Source organism: Vipera ursinii (assembly GCF_947247035.1).
Source record: "Vipera ursinii genome assembly, chromosome: 17".
Lineage (NCBI taxonomy): Eukaryota > Metazoa > Chordata > Lepidosauria > Squamata > Viperidae > Vipera > Vipera ursinii.
This window is the reverse complement of record NC_139530.1, coordinates 733,034-755,111: the sequence shown is the minus strand read 5'-3', so window position 1 is coordinate 755,111 and position 22,078 is coordinate 733,034. Positions and strand designations below refer to the sequence as shown.

The window sequence follows — 22,078 nt, the reverse complement described above, 5'->3', positions numbered from 1 at the left end:
AGAAAAAAAACCCACTGTTGAAAATTTGCTTTCCCATTGCAAAAAAGGAAGCGTCGGAAGTCCAGATTATCCACGCGACATTTTCCCTACTTTCTTGCATTCGGGCGAGAAAAAGAGGGGATTTAAAAAAAAAAAAGCAAAAAGGCCTACACATGTTCTGGCCACGTTGGAAAACAAGGTTTTTCTGGGAACGTCTCCAGGCGTGGCGGGTTTAATTCTCGGATGCAAACTGGGTCGTGCTCGCTTGGCTTCTTCGGAATAAGCTTTAAAGCAAGCAAACGGGAGAGAGAGAGAGAGAGAGCGAGGCGGGAGGATCAGTCCCAGATTGACTGGGGGGGCCCCCCCAATGTCCCCTCCGTTATTAAGAGCGGTAGTCCTTTTTGCTGTAAGGTTTATTGCCCAAAATGCTATCGATTTCATGGATAATCGAAGATGAGAGTTTGGAAAGAACCTGTTGAAAAAGGATGAAATTAAAGGTAGCATAAATTTGTATTCTCGCCTCTTTATCCTTGGTGGCCTCCATCTGAAAAAAAACATTCTTAAAATTATCTCTCTCCTCTCTCTCTCTCTGTATATATATGATTTATATAGATAGATAATAGGTAGAAGGATACATAGATAATAGACATAGATAAGATAGATAAGATAGATAAGATAGATAAGATAGATAGATAGATAGATAGATAGATAGATAGATAGATAGATAGATAGATAGGAGTCTGAAATTTTTGGCTCAGCTCTGTAAAATATGCAGGCGTTTTAGCCTTTCTTAAGTTTATATATATATATATATATATATATATATATATATATATATATATATATATATATATATATATGTGTGTGTGTGTGTGTGTGTGTGTGTGTGTGTGTGTGTGTATATATATATATATATATATATATATATATATATATATATATATATATATATATAAAAATTTTAATTTTTAATTTTAATATTTTAATTTCCACCCCCTGCCTTAAAAGACCCCCTTTTTCTCACCTGTATTGCTCCAATATTCTCCATCAGTTGATCTGCGTTAGAGGCTCCTAGCAAGACCGAACTGACGCTCTCGTTGCGTAAACACCACGCTGGGGAGAAACGCACAATTGTTAAGAGAAGAATGGCAGGCAGGATTTTACCAAGGGGCAAAATCTGATTTAAGCTTTGATTAGGAGTCACATCGGATTCCTCCCCCACCCAATTTACAAAAACCGTAGAGGGGAGAGAATGGCCGCGAGGAACAGGATGGAGGTAACGATCAACTTAGGATCACAATTCAGCCCAAAATTTCCAGTACTAAGCAAGATAGTTGTGAGTTTTGCCCCAGTTTACAACCTTTGTCGCCACAGTTGTTAAGTGAATCACTGCAGCTGTTAAGTTGGACGAGAAGGCCAGCCCCCACTTACCAATGGCGAGCTGTGGGAGGGTGCAGCCCAGCCTTTCGGCGATCGCTTGCAGCTCCTTCAGCTTCGCTTGCTGCCGTCTGCCTTCCTCGCTGAGAATCTTGTCCTTCAGCCACTGGTAGCCCTAAGACGGGAGGAAGGAGACGGGCGGCCGTGACTGACGCTTCGCCCTCCCGGGAGTCAAAAGTGGAGAAGAGGAGGAGGAAGCTTACTTTGAGCGACGCTCGCGAGTAGGGTGGGATCCCACCGTCGTACTTCCCCGAAACGATGCCACACGCTAGCGGGGACCACGTCATGGCCCCCACACCTGGGAGGAGAAGGAAAAAAAGATGGCGGAGAGGCCGAGTAACGGCCGAGAGACGGCAAAGTCGGATTGCAAGGAATTGGAAGCTAAGCCCTCTTGGTTTCCTTGAGCACCAGAGGGAAGCGAAGCCCGATTGTAAGGAACTGGATCAGGAGCAGTCCTCAACTTATGACCACAATGGAAAGGGATTTCCTCGTGGTGCTTCTCTAGGTTGTTTTCTCCCCCCCCCATTTTGAACTCATTCTTTTTGATCGCCCACCATTCAACTAAATTTTATCGGCTAGATTCGTACAACCTGAATAGAGGGAAGCTAAAGAACAGGGTTTTGCTGCTTGAGCAGGGTGTTGGACTAGAAGACCTCCAAGGACCCTTCTAACTCTTGTTTTTTGCTTGGGTGGAGGGATGGCGGCATGCAACTGATGGGGGAGGGGGCTCACCGATCTTGTGGAAAAGTTCTGGAAGTTGAACTTCAACCTTTTCCCGTTGGAACATGTGATATTCGGCTTGCTCACAGATTGGAGGGATCAGGTTGAACTGCCGAGCTACCGAATACGCTTCCTGCAAGGATGAGAGCAACTTAGAACATGGGAAAGACGGAGAAGAAGGGACCCGTCATTAACTAAGTTAGGTATGGAGGACAAATGTCTACGGAAATTCTCCATCATCCAGGTCCTGGCTGTCCCAAAGCTGCTGGACTTAAGGTCGCAAAAGGGGATCACGTGAACCCGAGACACAAATATGAGCCAGTTGCCAAGTCTCTGAATTTTGATCACATAACCGTGAGGATGCTGTGACGGTCACAGTCCTAAGTGTCTTTCTCCAGTGCCGTTGTAACTTTGAACAGTTACTAAATGAACTGTTGTTAAGTTGGGGACTGCCTGTAACTCTGGATTTTAAAGGGGGGCCTTGCACAAAAACCTCCACGTATTGTGGAAATGTGGCGGGCAGAACGCCGAGGTAAAGGGAGCGGAAAAAAATGCCTATCGGAGGAGGAGAAACGGGACAAATGCAGCACCTGGACGAAGAAAAATCCTTGGGGAAGATGAGCAAGTTTTTGATTTTGTCCGCGGTGCCATGACTCCTTTCGCTACTTCCAATCCCTGACCTGGCTTGTTCTCTACCCGGACGAAATCGAATTAAACAAGAAAAATGACTTTTTCCCCCCTTAACTGATCGGACTGGCAAGCGTTTAATCACGGGCGCGAGCTGGCCGGAGGTCCGTACCATAATCTCCATGGAGCTCCATCGCGATGTCCCCCAGTACATGGCCATCCCTTGGTTGATCACGTGGGTCATGGCCCGCACGGTCTCTGGGGGAAGGAAAGGAACCAGACGACAGAGAGAGAGGAGGAGGAGGAGGGGGGGGAAAGTGGTTAATCCGAAGAGCGGCAGAACAAACAGGCCCTCCAACTGAAATCAAGGCCACAACATCAAACGGGAGGGAAAGGAAAGGAGGGGACGGGGTAGGAGATCGGGCAACATCTTGCAAGCAATGCAAATCGAGGCCTCGGAAAATCGGAGGAAACGGGAGGCCTTTCCCGCGAGAAAATCCAGTCGGGATGGCTGTGAAATGGCTGGTTGGGTTGAGGTGTCTTTTCTTTGGACCCAACAGATGGAAACGAGGAGCCGGGAAGGATAAGAAGCAAACAAAACAGAGGACAGGATAGGAACAGAAAATAGGATAGGTTAGGATAATAGAGTTGGAAGGGACCTTGGAGGTCTTCTAGTCCAACCCCCTGCTCCGGCAGGAAACCCTATTCCGTTTCAGACAAATGGCTCTCCATTCTCTTCTTAAAAACCTCCGGTGTTGGGAGAACTTCCGGAGGCAGGCCGTTCCACTGGTTCATTGTTCTAAGTATGGGGAATTTTCTTCTCCTTCTTAGAGGGAGGGCTTCGAGGGGTGGAGAGAGGGATCTTCCAAAGGGATCTCCCAAGAAGGGCATCTAGCCACAAGAAGCTCCAGAACATTCTACGTAGTGGTCATCAACCTCAACGAAGGTCCGGAAACATGGTGGACACGTCCCCCTGGGTATCCATTTCGGATCCCAACGCTGAGCGTGGAAATGGCAGATGTTCTCCAGCGGACGTCTAACCGAGGAACAGATGCTTCAAGGGTGGGTGACCAGGAATGATGGGGGTGGGGGGGGAACCTCATCCCAATTTACTAAGAGTGTCTCTGTTCTGAATGGCCTCCTTCACCCAGGGGGGAACTTGCTGAGCAGGACCACACGGGTTGGGGAAAGGCCACCGGTCACACTTCACGCACCGTGACAGATCAAACGGTGGGTTGCCTTCGCATCAAATCATATAACAACGGACAATGTCGAACTAAGCAAGCTTTTATGGCTTGATGCGACAGCCAGCTTGCGCCTACAAGCTGCCCAACCTGATTATAGCCTAGCCAGTTTCTCAAGGAAGTGCATAAATGCAGAATTACTGGTCTTCTGCCATAAATCTGCATGAGTGTTCCGAATGATAGACCGGAGGCATGCGCAGAGGGCCGGAAGGAAGTGAAAAGAGGCCGTTAGGGAAAGAGAAAGGACCCAAAACCATTTTTTTTCTTTTCAAATAAAGCGTTTTGTGCTTTCAGCGTTGCTTGCAAGATGTTAACTAAAAGGGCAATCGTTATCATTTTGATATTCCTTTTTCATTCTTTGCGTCCTTTGGCATTTTATGGCGAATCACTCATCCTTGGAGGAAGGGGAGCTTCTGCCAATCAGAATGAAAAGTCTCCAAAGCGAAAAAGTGGGACGAGGAGTTAAAAAAAGAAAGAAAGAAGGGAAAGGAAAAATAAAGAAAAGAAGAAAGGAAAAGCTGGGGATGTCTGTCCCATAAAATGCCGCTGGGATGCAGTGAAATCAAAGGACGGGTACCTTCGATGACGAATATTCGCGACTTGGAACTAAAGGGGGTCCCTGGTGATAGAAAACAGATTAGAGAGAGGGAGGAGTTTAGAGCGGGAACCCTCCTGGTCATCCGGGGAGTGGGAGAGGAGCAGCCCCCTCCCCTAATTCCGCCGGGAGAGAGAGGCCGGCTCCACTAAGCGTTCTAGCGATTCCCGAATGCTTTGGCCAAGGATGCTAGCGGGGCCGTTGCCCTTCACAGCATCCTTGGCTTCCTGCTGGCCGGGTCAAGTTGCTCCTTCGAGGCAGAGGTTGACTTACGACGATTCGTTAAATTTATGTCGCGCAACTCTTCGTTCAGTGACTGTTCCAACTTACGACGGGGTATAAGAAAGGGACTTAAAACCGGTCCTCGCGCTTATGACTGTCGCAGCGTTTCCCCCGAGGCCACAGGATTGTGATTTGGGTGCCTGTGTTTGCAGCATCCCGGGGGTTGCACGGTGGCTGGCTATTTCCCGCTGGCTTCCCCAACGCTTCAACCGTCCTAAATGCAACGGTTGGCAACCGTCTCATCAGGATGACGGGATGCTGCGAGGGTTAAGGGCAAGGACTCGTAAGTCACTTTTACCAGTGTCAAATTTGAACGGTTGCTAAATAAGCGGTAGTAAGGCGAGGGCTGGCCGTACGGCCAGTGAACCTTTTAAAAGGCCAGAAGCGGAAGTTGGTGTGTATTTCATTTTTTAAAGGCCTCTCCTAGGTTAACCGTGGAATGAAAACCCTTCTGTTCTCTTTTATCTTAAAATACATTTAATCTTCATCTAAAAATAGATTTAATCTTATCTAAAAATATGTTTAAATTAGATCTTACCTTCCATCGGGGTGTTGGGATCTGGCCGGTTGGCAAATACCACATCCACGTAATTCAGCTGCAGCCGTTCTAGGGAGCCCTTTAAACCTGGGGGGGGGAGAGAGAAACGTCACTCCCCCTTGCAATAAAATGATTAAAAATAAAGTAAGACTCTGTTTTCGAACGGCTCCTCGCTTGCTCAGGAAATACGGGAAGTCCTCGGCTTACAGCTGCAACTCAACCCAATGTTTCCATCGCTAAGAGAGATAGTTGTTAAGCGAGTTTTGCCTCGTTTTATGACCTATCTTGCCCCAGTGGTTAAGCGTAAGTCCTCGACTTACAACTGTTCGTTTAGTGACCGTTCAGACTTACGACAGCACTGAAAAAAACCACCTGGGACTGTTTTTTCAGACTTACGACCGTTGCAACGTCCCTTGGTCACGAGGTCGACATTCGGACCCATTTCTGGATCAGAAATTACATTTTGGGGATGGAGAATGGAAGGAAGTGACATTTACCTTCTATGATGTGCTTTCTGGACAGGCCTCTTTCTGTCTCGGCTCTGGGAAGAGAAGAAAGAGAAGGACGTGATAAAACAGGCTGTCCTCCTTTTATGACCGCCCACTTAGCGATGATTCAAAGTTACAGCCCGCCTGAAAAAGGAGAATTACGGCTTGGATCCGAAATTGTGACAGTGCCCCTGTCATTTGTCAAATGATTGCACTTGGGAGGTGGCTGGGCAACACAATCACACTTAACGACTTGCAGTGACACATTTTATGACGGTCATGTCATAAAAGAAATTCCTGGTGAACAAGTTTTGCAATTCTAACGCTGCGTTCGCTTAGTGACCACCGCAAAAACATCATAAAATCCGGATATTTGTGTGAACAGCCTGTTTCTACAACCACTAGGCCTTACAACCGTCCTGGGCGGCCTTTTTTATGCCTGTAACTTGAGGGCTACCTGTATGCCAAATCCTTATTATTATTATTATTATTATTATTATTATTATTATTATTATTATTAAAAGAGAGAAAACTGGCTGGCCAGGAGAGCGTGGCACTCTTTGCATTCTCAGAGGCTCACTTTTCTTCCCGCAGTGGCAGAAATGACACCCTGCAATGTAACGTCTGGGGGAAAAAATGGGATTTTTTCTCTCTCTCGTTGTATGATTAGGGCTGTTTGTAAGGAAGCCGCTAAAATCCATTTCAGTAAATGGAATAAAATAGTAAATAAAATAATACGTACTTCCCTCCCCAAAAGATTTTGGTTGTGATCACTAAACTGGATCGTCTAGAAGGGAAAAAAAAAACAAGAGAGGAACACGGATTAAACAGCGCTCAATGCTCCAATTTTGCTTTGCTTTGATTTGAGAGAGGCCCACCCTGCAGGGCTGTTTTCACTACCTCTATAGCCAATGTCAGTTCCCGTTTAGCCTGAGCGAACTTCAACTCCCAGCTGGCTGGGAATTCTGGGAACTGAAGTCCCCCCACTGAGGAAAGCTTATCTAAAATTCTAAGTATGTTTTGTAGTCTTGATATAACAACAATAATAAAGTTGGAAGGTCTCTTGGAGGTCATCTAGTCCAACCCCCTGCTCAGGCAGGATACCCCTATACCATTTCGGACAAATGGCTGTCCCTTTCTCTTCTTAAAAACTTCCAGTGTTGGAGCCTTCACGACTTCTGGAGGAAGGTTGTTCCACTGATTAAGTTTCCTTTATCAAGATTCTAGTCCACATGAGGCCGTGAAAGGCAGCAGACCGAAGAACGCTCACGCAAAAGTGGAACTTGGTTGCAGGAAAAGTGGTTACCTCCATCCTTTTTTTTTGATAATGTTGCCTAGGACGACTTCAGCTCTGAGGAATAGAAAAAAAAAAGGAAAAAAAGAGAGAGAGAGAGAACAGGAGCTCATAAAAAGCACGGGGGGGGGGGAACTCTGCAAAAAGCAGGTCAGGCTTTTTGGCTCAGAAAAAAAGAGGACGGAAGGATTTTAAGATCTGGGTTAATATTTGTGACTTGGCATCGGGAGTTGCCCCCAAGTCGCGTCCTCTTCTTAATTTAGGAAGAGAATGCAGACTCGTCCAGAGACACATCAGTGGACCAAACAGACTCCTTGCAGGGTGATCCAATTGCAGAAACACGAATGGGTGAGAAGAAGAACCACAAAATATTTTTCTGCTGTTCTCCTCCCCCCCCCCATTTTATAAGCTGCCCAGAGTCTATTCAGCCGAGGTTGACCATCTTTACGACAGCCATGCGCGGCAGGCCAGTAGGAAAGGGTGGAAGAGAAACACCAGTCTAATGGATAGTTATCCACTTACAACTCTTTGTTTAGCGAGGTTGTAACTGCTGTGTCCAATGCTTCTCTTCCACCCTTTCCCACGAGGAACGCAAGCCAGGAGCGTGCCAGACTTACTTCCCTGCGGCGTAGACTTCAGCCGTGTCGAAAAGGTTGATGCCGTTCTCGTATGCGAGGGTCATCAGCTGCTCAGCCACCTGCAAGACAGACACAGATGGGATCCCGGGAGCCTAGCCCAACAAGCTACGATTGCTAGTCTCACCGCCTGGGATGTGAGGTTTCAAGGGGCCCGAGTCCCTCCCATTAAACAAGGCAAAATAAAATCTAAAAATAATAAAATAAAAATAAACCACAAAGGTCTAAATACTATAAAAAATAAAATCAGCTATAAAATATTTTTTTAAAAAATAAAATAAACCACAAAACATACAAAAATGAAATCCTAAAAAAGTAAGCGGCAAAAAATCCTCACCTCATCTGTTATCTGTCCCCCGAAAGTCACCCATGTTCCTACAGCAGAGCCAAGGAGTAAAAATCAATATTTTATTTAATAATTAAATAAGTTGATTAGGATTACTATGCCAGGAATGGGAAGAATTGGATTTAAAGGGATACACAGGAGACCCACAAAAACTCCCTCGCACCCGCGTTCACTCACCTAAGCCGAGGCAGGAAACCCGCAATCCAGACTTCCCGAGGTTTCTGAAAAACACACACAGACAAGCAGGTGAAAAAGAGGATTGTTTCCTGGCGATTGTGCTCTGATGCTGGCTTGCAAGGAACAGATGTCTTGGCAACTCCGATCTGTGCAAAGCACACAAACACACCCAGCGTGCCCTGGACAAGGAGCACTCCTTGTGGCTGGGTCTTTAAACCGACACTGTGAAAATCTGGGGAGAAAAAACCCATTTCAGGTAATCCTCAACTCCAATTCCTATTCATTCAACGACCGTTCCGAGTTACAACAGGACTGACGTACGACCTACTCCTCGCACTTACGACCGTGCCTCGCAATTACGACCCTTGTGGCATCCCTGTGGGATCAAAATTCAGACACGTGGCGACTCACAAGAGTTCATTTAGTGACTGTTTGACGTGGCAACAGGGACCTTGGATCCTTTTTCACACGACTGTTGCAGCACCCCCAAGGTCAAGTGACCAAAATTCCCTTGGCAGCTGACTCCCGGGATCCCCTTCTGCGACTTTCACTTAACCACCAAGTGACTCATTTAACAACCGCAGTGGATTCACTTAACAACCAGAAAGGTCATAAAACAGAGCAAAACATCTCTGCTTAGCAACAGAAATTTAGGAGCTCCGTCGCGGTTGTTAAGTCGAGGACCTCCTGCCGGGGGAAACCCCCCTGCCCGCTCTCGCCCCTACCTGTGCTTCATGCCGGGCTGCTTCGTGGCTGCCGGGCCTGTGGGGGCCACGCTCGGGGTGGACAGCTGACCGAGGCTTTGGGCCACCATGGCCACGGCCCGAAAGCGGCCCCGGGCCCCGGGGCTCCCTGCATTCTGCCGGCTGAGCCGCTCTTCTGTGCTCCGGCTCTTGACGTTGTGCTCCGAGCAGGCAAAGGAGACTTGCATGCCGGCCACCCAGCCAGTGCCCTTTCAGAGAGGGAATGGCAGGGGGCAAAAAAAATCCCTTTCTCGGACGGGACAAGCAGCAGGAGAGGGGTCCGGTCAAAGGAGGAAGGGGGCAGCCCCTCGGAGGCCTCACCCCGGCTGCGGTGGGGGGGGCAGCTCCGGAAAAAAGGAGGGTTGTGCGAATGCCGGATCCGTCCGGCTTGTGGCCGGAGAGGCAGCTGGTGCAGGGATGCTTCCCCGAGTCGGAAGCCCTCTGCCACGCACGGCTGCTCCTGCTCCTTGGCGCCCAGCGAGACCGCAAGCCTGGTGCGCGCAGGCACACACACACACACACACACACACCCCGGAGAGACACAAGCTGTCCTTTCATGCCGGGCTGGGCTCTTTCGTCTTCCCGCTGCTCCTCCCCTCCACGGAGGAAGCAAAGCTGCAGGTCAAGAACAGGCGGGCAGCGGGGTCTCCGGGTGGGGGGGAAGGAAGGCAGCCTCTGCCCCCCCTAGGTTTTCTCCCCCTCCTATTCTCTCCTCCTCCGTTCTTCTCCTCTTTTCCTCTTCTTCTCCACTCTTCTTTTCCTCCCCCTCCCTTCTCCTCCTTTTTTGGCCTCCTTCCCTTCTTCCTGTGCAGAAGCTTTGCAAAGCACGGTTTTCCTCTCCGCGAAAAGATTTTTGAATAATTGGGGGGGGAGTAATAATAATTACATACAGGTATTCCTTTAGCAGAAATCCAGCCTGAAATTTCCCTTGCTAAATGAGACGGTTGTTAAGTGAGTTTTGCCCCATTCTACAACCTTTCTGTCCACGGTTGTTAAGTGAACCCTTGCAGTTGTTAGGTTGTGGGTGCTCCGTCACTGGAGGCTTCTAATAAGAGACTAGACAGAGTTACTTCTCTGAAATGGTCTACGTGGTGTCTTGCTTGAGCAGGGGGTCAGACTAGAGGACCTCCAAGGTCCCTTCCGACTCTCTTATTTTTCTTCGGATAATTTGTAACAGGCAGATCGCACAGGACGCCCCACCCCAAAACAATTCCCTCTCTAAACCCAGAAAACCTCTCTCCCTTCTCTTCTCTGCTCTTAGTGAGGCTTTGCCAATTTTTATTTTGAATTTCTCAGCGGCAAGCAGAGGCTGGCTCCCTTCGCCCCCTGCTAAGGCCTTTTCTGTTTTTTTTTTTTTAATTTATTTATTTGCAAGAGATGAATAATATATCAAGCCTTATTAGGAAGCCTGTAATCCAACACTTTTCTAAATGTCCTTCCATGCACCCAGAGTCATAAACAGAGACATCTGCAATATTCATGGCGAGTCAGGGAAGGAAATGCAATATTCATGGCGGTTCTGCCCTCCGAGTCAAAGCAGGTGCCCGGCAGGGGGGTTTGGCTCCCCGATGCCTCTTGCAAAAAGGTTGTGTGCGTGTGTGTGTGTTTGTGTGGGTGTGAGAATTAAGAGGCATCCTCTGCTGTGCCATCTGGACATGGTGTCCAAAAACGGCACCTAAAGCTTTGGAAATCCCTTCTTTCCCCCCCTCCCCCGCACTCCAAGGAAAAATGGGCAATGTGTCAGCCTTGCTGGTGGCTGGGAGTTTAGGAGAAGGGAAATAGAAGGGGTAGGAACAGAGGAACCAGTTTCTTGGATGGAAATAAAATGACAGAATACAGAGCAGAATAGAAAATAGAATATAGGATAGAATGTAGAATACAGAATAGAATAGAATAGAATAGAGAATAGAGAACGTTGAATAGAATAGAGAAGAACAGAATGTTGAATAGAGAACAGAATACAGAAGATAGAACAAAATACAGAATAGAAATAGAATAGAGAACAGAACAGGATAAAAAATGTTGCAGAATCGAGCGTGACTCGCTTAAGGACTGCCTGGAAATTCTGGTCGTTAAATCAAGGACTACGCATTGGCACTGCCTAGAAGCTGCCATAAGCTCCGTCTCTGCAGGGTTGGCAAGATAGGTCCTAAACTGTGGATTTATCAAGAATTATTTATTGCAAATGTTAAAAAAAACAGATATATTTTCTCTGTTCAGACAGTGCCGCCTAGTGGCAAGCAAAGGAGCTACACAAACACAATTCAGAAATAAATTGCTCCTTCTCTCATCCATCTATATCTGTCTACCTATTTATCCATCTATCATGTATCCATCCGTCCATCATCTACCTGTCTATCCATCCATCCATCCATCCATCCATCCATCCATCCACCCAACCAATATCTACCATCCAGCACCTGAAGGCAGTACAAGAAGCAACGGATGGAAACTAACCAAGGAGAGAAGCGACCTAGAAGTAAGGAGAAACTTCCTGACAGTTAGAACAATTAACCAGTGGAACAACCTGCCTCCAGAAGCTGTGAATGCTCCAACACTGGAAGTTTTTAAGAAGAGACAGGACAGCCATTTGTCTGAAACGGTATAAGGTCTCCTGCTTGAACAGGGGGTTGGACTAGAAGACCTCCAAGGTCCCTTCCAACATTATTATTATTATTATTATTATTATTATTATTATTATTATTATTATTATCCATCCATCATCTATCTGTCAATCCATCTATCTCTCTGTCTACCTGTCTCTCTCTCTATCTCCCTCCTCCTGAGGTTGTCTATGGATACTTGCAATTTTCCCAGGTAAATGCTTGAAATTGTCATTTTCCCCATGTTTCTCCACCGATGTAAACAAGGAATCTCTCTTATGATGCATGAGAATTCCATTTTGATTTCTTTTATCGGTTTTTCCTTCTTTCTTCACGACCCCCAAGTGCAAGAACGCGCCTCGCAGATGTCCCTCAAATTCTCTTCTCTGAAAGTGACATCAGAAGCCGGGTCTTTTCTCCCCACAATTGGGGGGGGGGAAATAATTACGCGGAGCAATATTTCTGCCTAGCGCTTGGTAGCCAAAAAAAAAGCAGAACAGGACCGGAGGAGAAAAGGACATTTGAGAAGTTTTATATCCAAATATATTTTATTCTTGGCACTGTTTCCATCTTCCCTTAAACCATTAACACAATCCACTAGGGGTTGAGAGGACCAGCGCCTCCACTAGATCATCGGCCAACTAAGGGAATCAAAGTAAAACGAGCAAAGTTCAGCTGCCTCGCGAAAAAGCACCTTGGGGATAAAATCCAAACTTCCTCAAACCTCCCCCCCCCTCAAAAACAAAACAAAACCTGCCCAGGCCCCAATCCACATATCACAGGATAAGGTCTGCAAAGGTGAACCGCGAGCGTGGGGGAAAAACCCCGCGCGGCTTACCGATATTTCATGCCCGTTGTCTGCGCCGTGCACTCGTCCAGAGACAGGCCGTGCATCCGGAGAAACTCTTCCCTGATCCGCGTCTGGGCCACTGCCCGGACCTCCCTAAGTTTCTGCAGCTCGATGTTGTCGCTTTGGTGCAACTGGTGCAGGCCCCATTCGGAGTGGGAGCGGCTGGCCACGCTCCGCAGGCTGCCGCTGCACGTCATGGACAGCATGGTACTGCTCGGCTGGGGGACCTGCACGGGGTCCGGGGACGAGAGGGGGGGGTTGCCTTAGATCGCTCACCCCGCGGTTGCTGGCCCGGCCAGCCTGGCGATCCTGCCTTCACTTCGGCTCTCGCACCAGTGCCTGGTTGGTAACCAAGACTGCAAGCATCGGAGCGGAAAACAATTATGGGTAGTCCTCGGCTTGCAACGGTTTCAGTGACCATTTGGCCTTGAAAAAAGGGACTTAGGGCTGCTCCTCACACTTACGACCGCTGCAGCATCTGCAGTCATGTGATTGTAAAACCCAGATGCTTTGCAATCGACTTACAAGTTGGTTTAGTGACCCTTTGGTGCTGAAACAAAGCGACTTAGGGCCGGTCCTCGCACTTACGACCGCTGCAGCATCCCTGATGGTCACGTGATTGAAATTTGGTCACTTGGCAAAAGACTCATGTTCCCCTTTTGCGACCTTCCGACACGCAGACGCAAGTGGGGACCCGGATTCACTTAACCGCTGTGTTATTAACAACTGCAGCGATTCGCTTAAGCACGGTGGCAGGGAGGGCGTAAAACGGGGCCAAAGTCAGCTAACTATCTCACTTAGCAATGGAAATGTCGGCTTTGATTTTGGTCGTTAAGCCGAGGACTCCCTGTGAGGTGCAGCAGCCTTTAAACCTCAGTGTTTTCAAACTTCGCCACTGGGAAGATGGGTGGACTTCATCTCCCAAAATTCTCTGCGACACTCCCCAGCCCCTGTTTTTTACAAGGGGGCGGGGAAGCTTGCAGACTTTTGCACCAAGGGACGCCATCTGGATGCAAAGGGGTCCCGGGTTCCGAATTACCGGCGGCTAATTTCAACCAAGCCGTCAACCAGGAGGAAAAAAAAGTTTTTTAAAAGTTTGCACCTTCAATCTACGACTTCAAATCCATCGGACGCTGTCCTAGCGCATTCAACCTGTCCCTCGCGAGAAAGAACGGCAAGAAAAGGAGAAAGGGGGACCAAATTTGCTAAAACGGGATGAAAACAAGCAAAAAACAAAAGACTTTCAAATAATCTGTAAGGATCTCGCTGCAATTCTGAGTGCAGAATTTAAAAAACAGAGATCCGTCTATTTGTTTAGAGCCTGGCCTGAAATATGTGGATAGTAGAGGTCAAAATGGATGCAAAGTACACAACAGGTAATCCGACTTATAACACTTTGTTTAATGACCGTTCGAAGTTGGTTGGTTGATCTGGCTGACTACGCAATGATCAACAAAAACAACAACAACAATAATCCCTTGTCCAGGCAAGGTTTGAGCAAAATTGAGGTTTGCAACCCCATTTCTCTCCTGCCCTGGATCGCAGCTCCTCCAACTTCTGAACCTATTGTCTTCCAGAAGTTTGCAAGGTGTGGCTGCGAGACTTTTAATTAAAGCCAAATCATAAAAAGACAAGCTCAAAGTTGCAACCGAAAAACGAAGATAAATTAATCCTGGCTGGTTAGGGGGGGGAAAAAGAGAGAAATAAATAGAAATAGCGAGGCATTGCACCATTTTGCACACAGATCCACCATTCTCCTGCTAACCTGAGAGGCAATAATGAGGTTGGGGTGGGGGGTGGGGGTTTCCAGGAAACACCCCATCCATCCTTTCCCCCCCCACAAAAAATAAAAAAAATAAAAATAAACAGAAACTCAATCCTGATAGACAAAATAGGCTTGCCTATTGTACAGCCGTCCCACCAAGTTTGGGAATCTTGAGTTTCTTGTAGGGTGAAAAGGAACAGAAAAAAGTATCCAATTTATCTAAGTAAATCTGGTTTACTTAGAGGTGGGGGCATCCCATTCTGTGCCACAGTTAAAATGTGCAAAATGTGTCTCAAATTCCCGTACGGGATAAAAAAGAAAGCCTATAAAACTCCTGGGTGCTTCCTTAAAAGAAAGCAGCCGAAATTTCTCCAAAAGGCAAGAAAAGCATACAATTAAGCTTTTTAAAGCTACTCTCCAAGCCCAGCCAGCAAAATATCTACAGCTCGGTGTTGGGGTGCTCAGTGACTCCCCAAAATCTAACCTGCGACCCCCTTCGCTTCCTTCTTATCTGGAGGTCCGCACTCACCTGGGGTCTGGCGAGCCTGCTCATTAAAAGATAACGTCTCGATTATTAGATTTTTTTCCCCTCTCACAGACGGGTGCAAAACGGCGCACAGGCGTGGCCGTGCATGCAAAAGTGGTGGGGGGAGGAGAAAAAAAGTCCACTCCAGTTGCAAAAAGCCTTCGCGAATCCCCCCGAGAGCCTCGGAGAGAATTTAGCAGGAAATCCATTAAGTCGGTTATGATGATCCGAGCTAAATTATGCAACGGCGTCTCTCGCGCTAAAAAGCTTCTGGCAGAAGAAACTGATTTATGGAAGGCGCGGATCGATTGACGGATCGGTCGCTTTTTATTAGCGGGGACTTGCTGTTGGAGGCTGTCCGGAGGCGGCTCTCTGGCCCTGTGGCCGGCCACGGTGGAGACAACGAGAGAGGATGATGGATGAGACGAGCGAGGAAGGTCCGGGACAGACAGGAGCCCACGATTTGAAACGACAAGTAAATCCCGTTCAGGGTGAAAACGCAACCACGGGCATCTCTAGGAGACGCATTCTGAAGACCCCCAAAGCCTATCTTTCCTGATGCCCATCCTAATAAGCCGAGATATCCAGGTCAGTTCTTCACCTCCATCCATTGTCCCCCCTCTGCCAACACAGAGATGACCAATCTGCCCGGCCTCTTTGGCCACAAAGAAGGTGGAAGATACGAGAGACGCTTCTGTTTTTCCTCCCCTCATCTCTTAATGCATTTCCCCCCCCCCCGATTCACACATGCTGGACAGCTTCCCGGTCTCGCTCTGTGGAGAAAAGCTAATTAGCCCGGCTTCTGCCAACCCATCAGCGCTGACGGACAGGAGGGAAGGTGTCCAGAAGCTCCGCTAGTTGGCAGAGCCTCTCCTGATGCATCGCCTGGCACCTTCCGCAAAGCTGCCCCACTTTTCTGAGTGTGGGAATTCGGCGGTGGGAATACGCTGATGCAAGACGAGCTCCAGTTTTTGTTTTATAGGCAGTCTCAACTTACAACTGTCATTTAGTGACTGTTCCAAGATGCAACAGTACTGGGAAAAGTGACTTCTGGCCGTTTCTCACTGTTACAACCCTTGCAGTATTCCCCCCCCCCGTCATGTGATCAAAATTCAGAGGCAACAGGCCTGTACTTATGACGTTTGCAGCGTCCTGGGGTCACGTGATTCCCTTTTGCAACCTCCTGACAAGCAAAGTCAATGGGGGGGGGGAAGCAGGATTCACTTAACAACCGTGGCAAGGAAGGTTGTAAAATGGGGCAAACCTCAGTTAACAAATGCCTTGCTTAGAGATGGGCTCAATTGGGGGGGGCTGCCTCTCTTTATGACACTTGTGCTGTCCCGGGATTTGCAACCTTCCCGGACAGCTTCCCACCAGCCCAAGTCAAGTGGGGAAGCTGGATTTGCTTAACAACCTCAGCAAAAGTGGTTCTAAAACAGGGTGCGACTCAATTAAGAACTGCATCGCATTAGTGATGGAGCTTCTTCATCCCGATTTTGGTCGTAAGACAAGAACCGCCTGTAAAAAGGACTTTTATAATGAGGACGACAACCTGGAGTTTGATAATTTGGATTCTCTCCTTCCCTGCAAAAACTCTTACCAGCCGTCAACAGAATAAGTGAGAAAAATCTCATTTTCCAAAGAGGAGACGTGCACGCCGGTTAAGGCGAACGGAGGAACAGAGTCGACCTCTTGGGGGAATCCCTGATTTCTGGAAGCCCAGAAACCACCAAGAGGATTAAAAAAAAGGAAAAAAGGACAAAATTACCTGTAAAACTGGAGCTGTCTTTTCGGACTTCCGTAACGAGCGCTTCGGAAAGCAAAAGGGGGAAGAAAGGAAGAAAGGAAGAGAGATTCCACAAATCACAGTTGTTTTTTTTTAAAAAAAGAAAAGCAGTAAAGAAAGAGGCAAATTCTCTGGACAAATCGCATACTGTCTCCCTAGACGCTCTGGCCTTCCAATCCAAGACTCTATGGTTGGTGGCCTGGTCTTGGGTCAACAAACACCCCAAGTGGAGCAGGTGGGAATTGCAACAGAAAAGAAGCCTGGATATTTCTGATTATCTTTTAATTAGAGAGGGGAAATCTTGTGCTACTGACATTATTGTACTTCATTTGCATTTTGCTTATTTCTTTTTTGATAACACGCTCGGACAGGACCAATTTGCAAACGACACACACGGCTGGATGATGCTCACACTCACCTGTAAATCATACCTGGGGATCCAGTCTGTCGGATAGAGAATCTGGCTGGGGAGTCCGTGGTGGATTCGGGGTACATGGAGGCAAGCTCCTCCAGGATCCAGATGAATCTTGTTCAGCACCCACTGCAGGAAAGAAAGAGAAAGAAAGAAAGAAAGAAAGAAAGAAAGAAAGAAAGAAAGAAAGAAAGAAAGAAAGAAAGAAAGACCCCATGAATATTCACGCCGGATTTTGCCAGGCAAAATCAATTCACAAATCAATTTAACAAAAAACAAATAGATAAAATCACTGGCAATCCAGAACTGCCTCCAAGCAGTCATGATCCTTGAGAGAGCACTGCAGACCGCTTAGCCTCCAAGTTAAAATTGCAAATTGCTATTAAAAAATACAGGATTCTGCCCCAAATTATGGATGGATGAATAGAATGGATAGATAAATAAGACAGAATGGATAAATCAGGTAGAATGGATGAATGGATGGATAAGTAAGACAGGCAGATGGATAGATTGGATAAAAAGATGGATGCATTAGATAGATGGAGAGAATGGACTTACAGATTTATGTATGGATAAATGATAAACAGATAGATGGATATAGATCGATTGATTGACAGACAGACAAGACAGACTTAACAAATGGGGCAAACCTCAACTGTCCCGCCTAGCAACAGAAACCCTCAATTGTGGGGGTAGGGCTATATTTTCCAGAAAGATCTGCTCTCGAGATGTTGCTTGTCCGGGGGTTGCAAAACAGGAACCTGTGTTCCTCATTTAACAATGGTTCCTCACTTAACAACTGTGGCCAGGAAGATCATAAAAGGGGGCGAAATTCACTGAAGAACTTTCTTGCTTAGCAACAGGAATCCTGGGGCTCCGCAGTGGTCATAAGTCAAGGACTCTTTTATTTTTTCCTTCTTGTGTTCTTTCCCCTATCCAGAAAACATTCACAGCTGCATTATTTGCGCTGAGCGATTCAGCTTTTGGGACGCAGCTGTGGCCTTCGCCGAGTTGGGGCTGCCAAAAAAAAAAAAAAAATCAATGGGATCAGCAGAGCTATTTATGTTTTTAGCATTTTGCAGAGAAAGAAAAGAAAAGAAAGAAAGAAAAAGAAAGAAAGAAAGAAAGAAAGAAAGAAAGAAAGAAAGAAAGAAAGAAAGAAAGAAAGAAAGAAAGAAAGAAAGAAAGATCAGACAGAAAAAAGGTCAGAAATGCCGATTTTTTTGGTAGAAGGTGGAAAAGGTTGCACTAGAGAATTTTAAAACATTTTAGAATTAGATTGATTTACATGTGTGATCAGAAAGAGAAACAAACCACGACTTTGAAGCTCAAACCAACCTAGCATTTTTCAAACCAGCCAGTCCCACCCAAGACAAACCCTGGTTTAAACAAGGTAAAGTCCATTTTAGCTGGCTAAGGACGGTTACCAAAAGGTCCAAAGCTGGCTGCTTAATATTCAAACTGAAAAGATAAAACACGGATAGTCCTTGGCTGTAACGATTTGTTTAGTGACCGTTCAAAGTTACAACAGCACTGAGAAAAGAGACTTACGACCGTCGCAGGTGATCAAAATTCAGACGCTTGGCAACTGACTTATACTTACGACAGTTGCAACATCCCGGGGTCACGTGATCCCCTTTTGCGTCCTTCTGGGGCTGGGGCTTCTCACTGTGACCTGTGCAGAGGCAACCGCCAGGCACCCAACTGCAAGTCCCATGCTACACTTCCCCACGCCTAGATCCCCCTCCCAAGCGTGAGGAAAGCCTGCTCTACTGCCAGAAGCCTTTTTAAATTCCTTCCTCCCTTGCAGGAAACCCAGGAAACGAAAACCCGCCACTGCAGCCTGGGAGGAGACCCTACCCCAGATGTGGCTGACAGATGTGGGAACTGAGTCGTTTCCTGCTAGGCGCTTGCAATATTTACTGGCGCTGAAGTCAGAAATGCAACTCTAGTGTGTACAGGACAGGATGTGGGGTGAAAATTCTAACACCCCCCCATTGTCATTTTGCACAAAGAGGGGGAAGAAGCAAGGAAGGAAAGCTAGTCCCCGACTTACGACCTATTCATTACGGTCCTGTGTCATGACAGTTGCATAACTGTTGGGGTTGACTTTGCCGGGCGTTGCCAAAAAAAAAGTAAACTGTAAAACAATAAATGTTTATGTTTTTGTGGCGGGCATGAAGCGAACGCAGCGGTCGTAAAGTGAACCCAGGATTCCCCTGTGGGTCAAAAACCATCCTCTTGGTTTTGGGGTTTCTAAAACTTTTTATTCTGATTTTGAAAGCTTTTCGGCATTTTTGAAGTGTGTTATTGTATCGCAAGGTGCCGTATGACTGTGATGGGTGGTAAAGAAATCTAAGAAACATATGAATCAAACGAGGGACAGGTGACCGAGAAAGCCCGACCGTCGGAATTTTGAATCCTAGTCGTAAGCTTCTGACTCACATTTATGACGGTTGCATTGTCACACGCTCTCCTTTTGCGACCTCCTGGCCAGCCAAGGCAATGGGGGAGCCAGATCCACTTACCAGCCGTGTTGATAATTTAAGAATTGCAGTCATTTGCTTAGCGACTGTGGCAAGAGAAAGGTCGTAAAGTGGGGCAAAAACTCACTTAACCAATGTCTCACTCAGAGATGGAAAGTTAAGGACTACACCAGTATTGACAGAAGTGTTAAGTGACCAATTTCTCCTTTGGAAAAGCACTCTGATATTCTATTTTTTATTATTCAATTCTGATAGAGAGTAAAGGGCCAGAGCTGGTTTTTTAATTGGCCGCAGAGTATTCATTTAGAAAATTAATTAATTGCGGCCGCTATTGCTCTGCTGGGAATTACACGCGAAGATATTTTTTTTTTACAGAAGATAATTGCATTTTTTTAACCCTAGTTATTATGACCGGCACACCCCTTTTTAAGGGTTTTTCCCAGGGACGGAAATTGCAAGTTCTCTGGGGCAGGGACTGAAAATTACTAATTTTACATGAGGAGAGGAGCAGTCAAACACCTTAAGTGTTATTGGGAAGAATCGGCGGAACTGGTAAAATTTGGTGATGGGTCAGATGCAGTGAAAGGACTGGAGCTGGACCAGCTATGACTTGCACTGACATGCAGAGATGAGATCAGCCACAGAACGAGGGGGGGGGAACCAAATCCCATTGCATTTATTTCATCCAACATCTGATCCCCCCAAATATGGGGGTGTCTTTGCCCTGACTGGAATTAGGAGGATATTTAATCTAAAAAGTGTTACTGCTATTAAAACACAGCATTTTCCCCACCAGGAAAAACAAAATTGAGAGGGGGGGAAGGGGGCATTTGGCTCACTTGCACACGTGTGTGCACACATCCCCCAAGTGTGCGATTGCACAGTAAGGGCCCCCAATGTTCCTCAACCAGTGCCAATCTTCCCTTCTTTCTTCCTTTGGACGGAAAGATACAAGCACACGACCGATTGCCAAACACACAACCGCACAACCAGCCACTCAAGAAGGTGGCAGCTGTCAGCTTCCTTCCCCCCCCCCTTCGTTTTGCACCAATATCCGCCCTGGAAGTCCCCACTGACCCCCCTCCCTCCTCCTTGCAGCCTGCAACCACACCACAAACGGCCCTCCTTGCAACAAAACCACCATTTGGAAATTGACTCGCACTGGCTAGTCAATTCCGTACTACGGCTGGCAGCTGTCAAATCTGGAAACCAGCCCCAAATCCCCCTCTGTGCATTGATGGGGAGGGTCTCCCCACCCCTCCCCTTCCGCCAGCAGGCAGGCAAAGGGGCAAGGCCTCCCCGCCTGCGTTTGGCAGCCCCTCCCCACAGACGGTGGGCCAGCCAAGGCTCCCAACTTCAGCCTCCTAGTTGGGGGGTTTCTCCCCTGCGGGGCACCCCCTTTTCCCGGTCTTGCAGTTCCTGTTTTTTGCAAGAAGCAGTTGTACCTGCTAAAAGGGGGGGGGGGAGAAAGCAGAGAGGGCCAGCTGCTTCCTGCCTACATGCATGCATGCATCCTGCACCAAGCTGCTGCTGCTGCAGTGGCGACGGGCGATGCAGCAGGGGGGAGGGGGAGGACCCCAACCTCTGGTGCTTTGCAGCCTTTGCAAACAGAAGAAGGGGAGGGGGAGGAGGGGGTGTTTTGCAGCCCCCTCCGCCCCTCTGGGGTTGCCTCTTGCTGCAATCGCCCCCCCCATTGCAACCCACTCCCCACCTGAAGTCCCCCCCCGCTTCTGGAGGCCTTTGCAGCCCCCCCAAAGGAGCTGCACCCCCCAAGGAAGGAGCAACCCCACGCATGCCCCCCCGGGGGCCCCGATCTTACCGTCGGCGGCGGAGGAGGAGGCGGCGGAGCGGCTGGCCGGGATCAAAAACCATCTTCCCCCTCGTGCGAAGAGAGCCCGCCCGGCGGCGGCGCCCATTGGCCCGGCGGCGCCGTCAATCGCCCGCACGCAATTAGCCCTCGGCCGCCATTGGCAGGCCGGGGAGCGCCTCCCTGTGACCGGCGGTCGGCGCGGCCAATGGGCGCCGCCGCCTGCATCCCTGGCCCCGGGCTGGTACCCAGGGGCGCAGCATCCTCGCCGGAGCATCCTGGCTGCTGGAAGCCGCCACGGTCCCCGTCCTGTTAGGGTTTGCAAAGGCGGGGTGCGATGCGACCCGTGACAAACCATCGCAAACCGTGGCTCCGACTCCCTCGGGGGCAGATGCAAACCAGGATGGGGTTCTGGCCATCTGGGCTTGTGTAACATCTCCCGGGGTCACGTGGTCCCCTTTTGCGACCGTTCGACCAGCAAAGTCAACGGGGAATCCGGGTTCACTTAACGACCGTGAGACTCATTTAACAACTGCAGACGTGCACTTAACAAAGGAAAAGTCGTAAAATGGGCCAAAGCTCACGTAACACACTTCTCTCTTAGCAACATAAATTTGGGGCTCGATTGTGACCGTAAGCCGAGGACTTAGCTGTGTTTGTGTTTTTCAATCTCCGCCACTTTAATTCTGGGTCGACTTCAACTCCCAGAATTCCCCACCCAGCGCTGATGAGAGTGGA

General features: G+C 48.0%; 1 protein-coding gene across 3 annotated transcripts; it reads right to left on the bottom strand.

Annotated features, from left to right (window-relative positions):
* Positions 1-342: 342 nt before the first annotated feature.
* Positions 343-17,186, bottom strand: KCNAB2 (potassium voltage-gated channel subfamily A regulatory beta subunit 2; the record flags this gene model as incomplete). 3 transcript variants are annotated; one of them, XM_083375878.1, is made up of 15 exons in its annotated part: positions 343-451; positions 1,004-1,092; positions 1,411-1,531; positions 1,620-1,714; positions 2,149-2,269; positions 2,936-3,021; positions 5,423-5,509; positions 5,920-5,963; positions 6,653-6,697; positions 7,217-7,261; positions 7,822-7,901; positions 8,177-8,214; positions 8,363-8,406; positions 16,618-16,659; positions 17,054-17,186. In XM_083375878.1, the coding sequence occupies 15 exons, from the start codon at positions 17,128-17,130 to the stop codon at positions 362-364; spliced, it is 1,104 nt and encodes a 367-aa protein (XP_083232004.1). In that variant the 3' UTR covers positions 343-361. The 3 variants fall into 3 exon arrangements, with proteins under 3 accessions (XP_083232004.1, XP_083232005.1, XP_083232006.1); XM_083375879.1 differs by lacking the exon at positions 16,618-16,659; XM_083375880.1 differs by lacking the exons at positions 16,618-16,659; positions 17,054-17,186 and adding an exon at positions 12,547-12,764.
* Between the last annotated feature and the right edge of the window lie 4,892 nt (positions 17,187-22,078).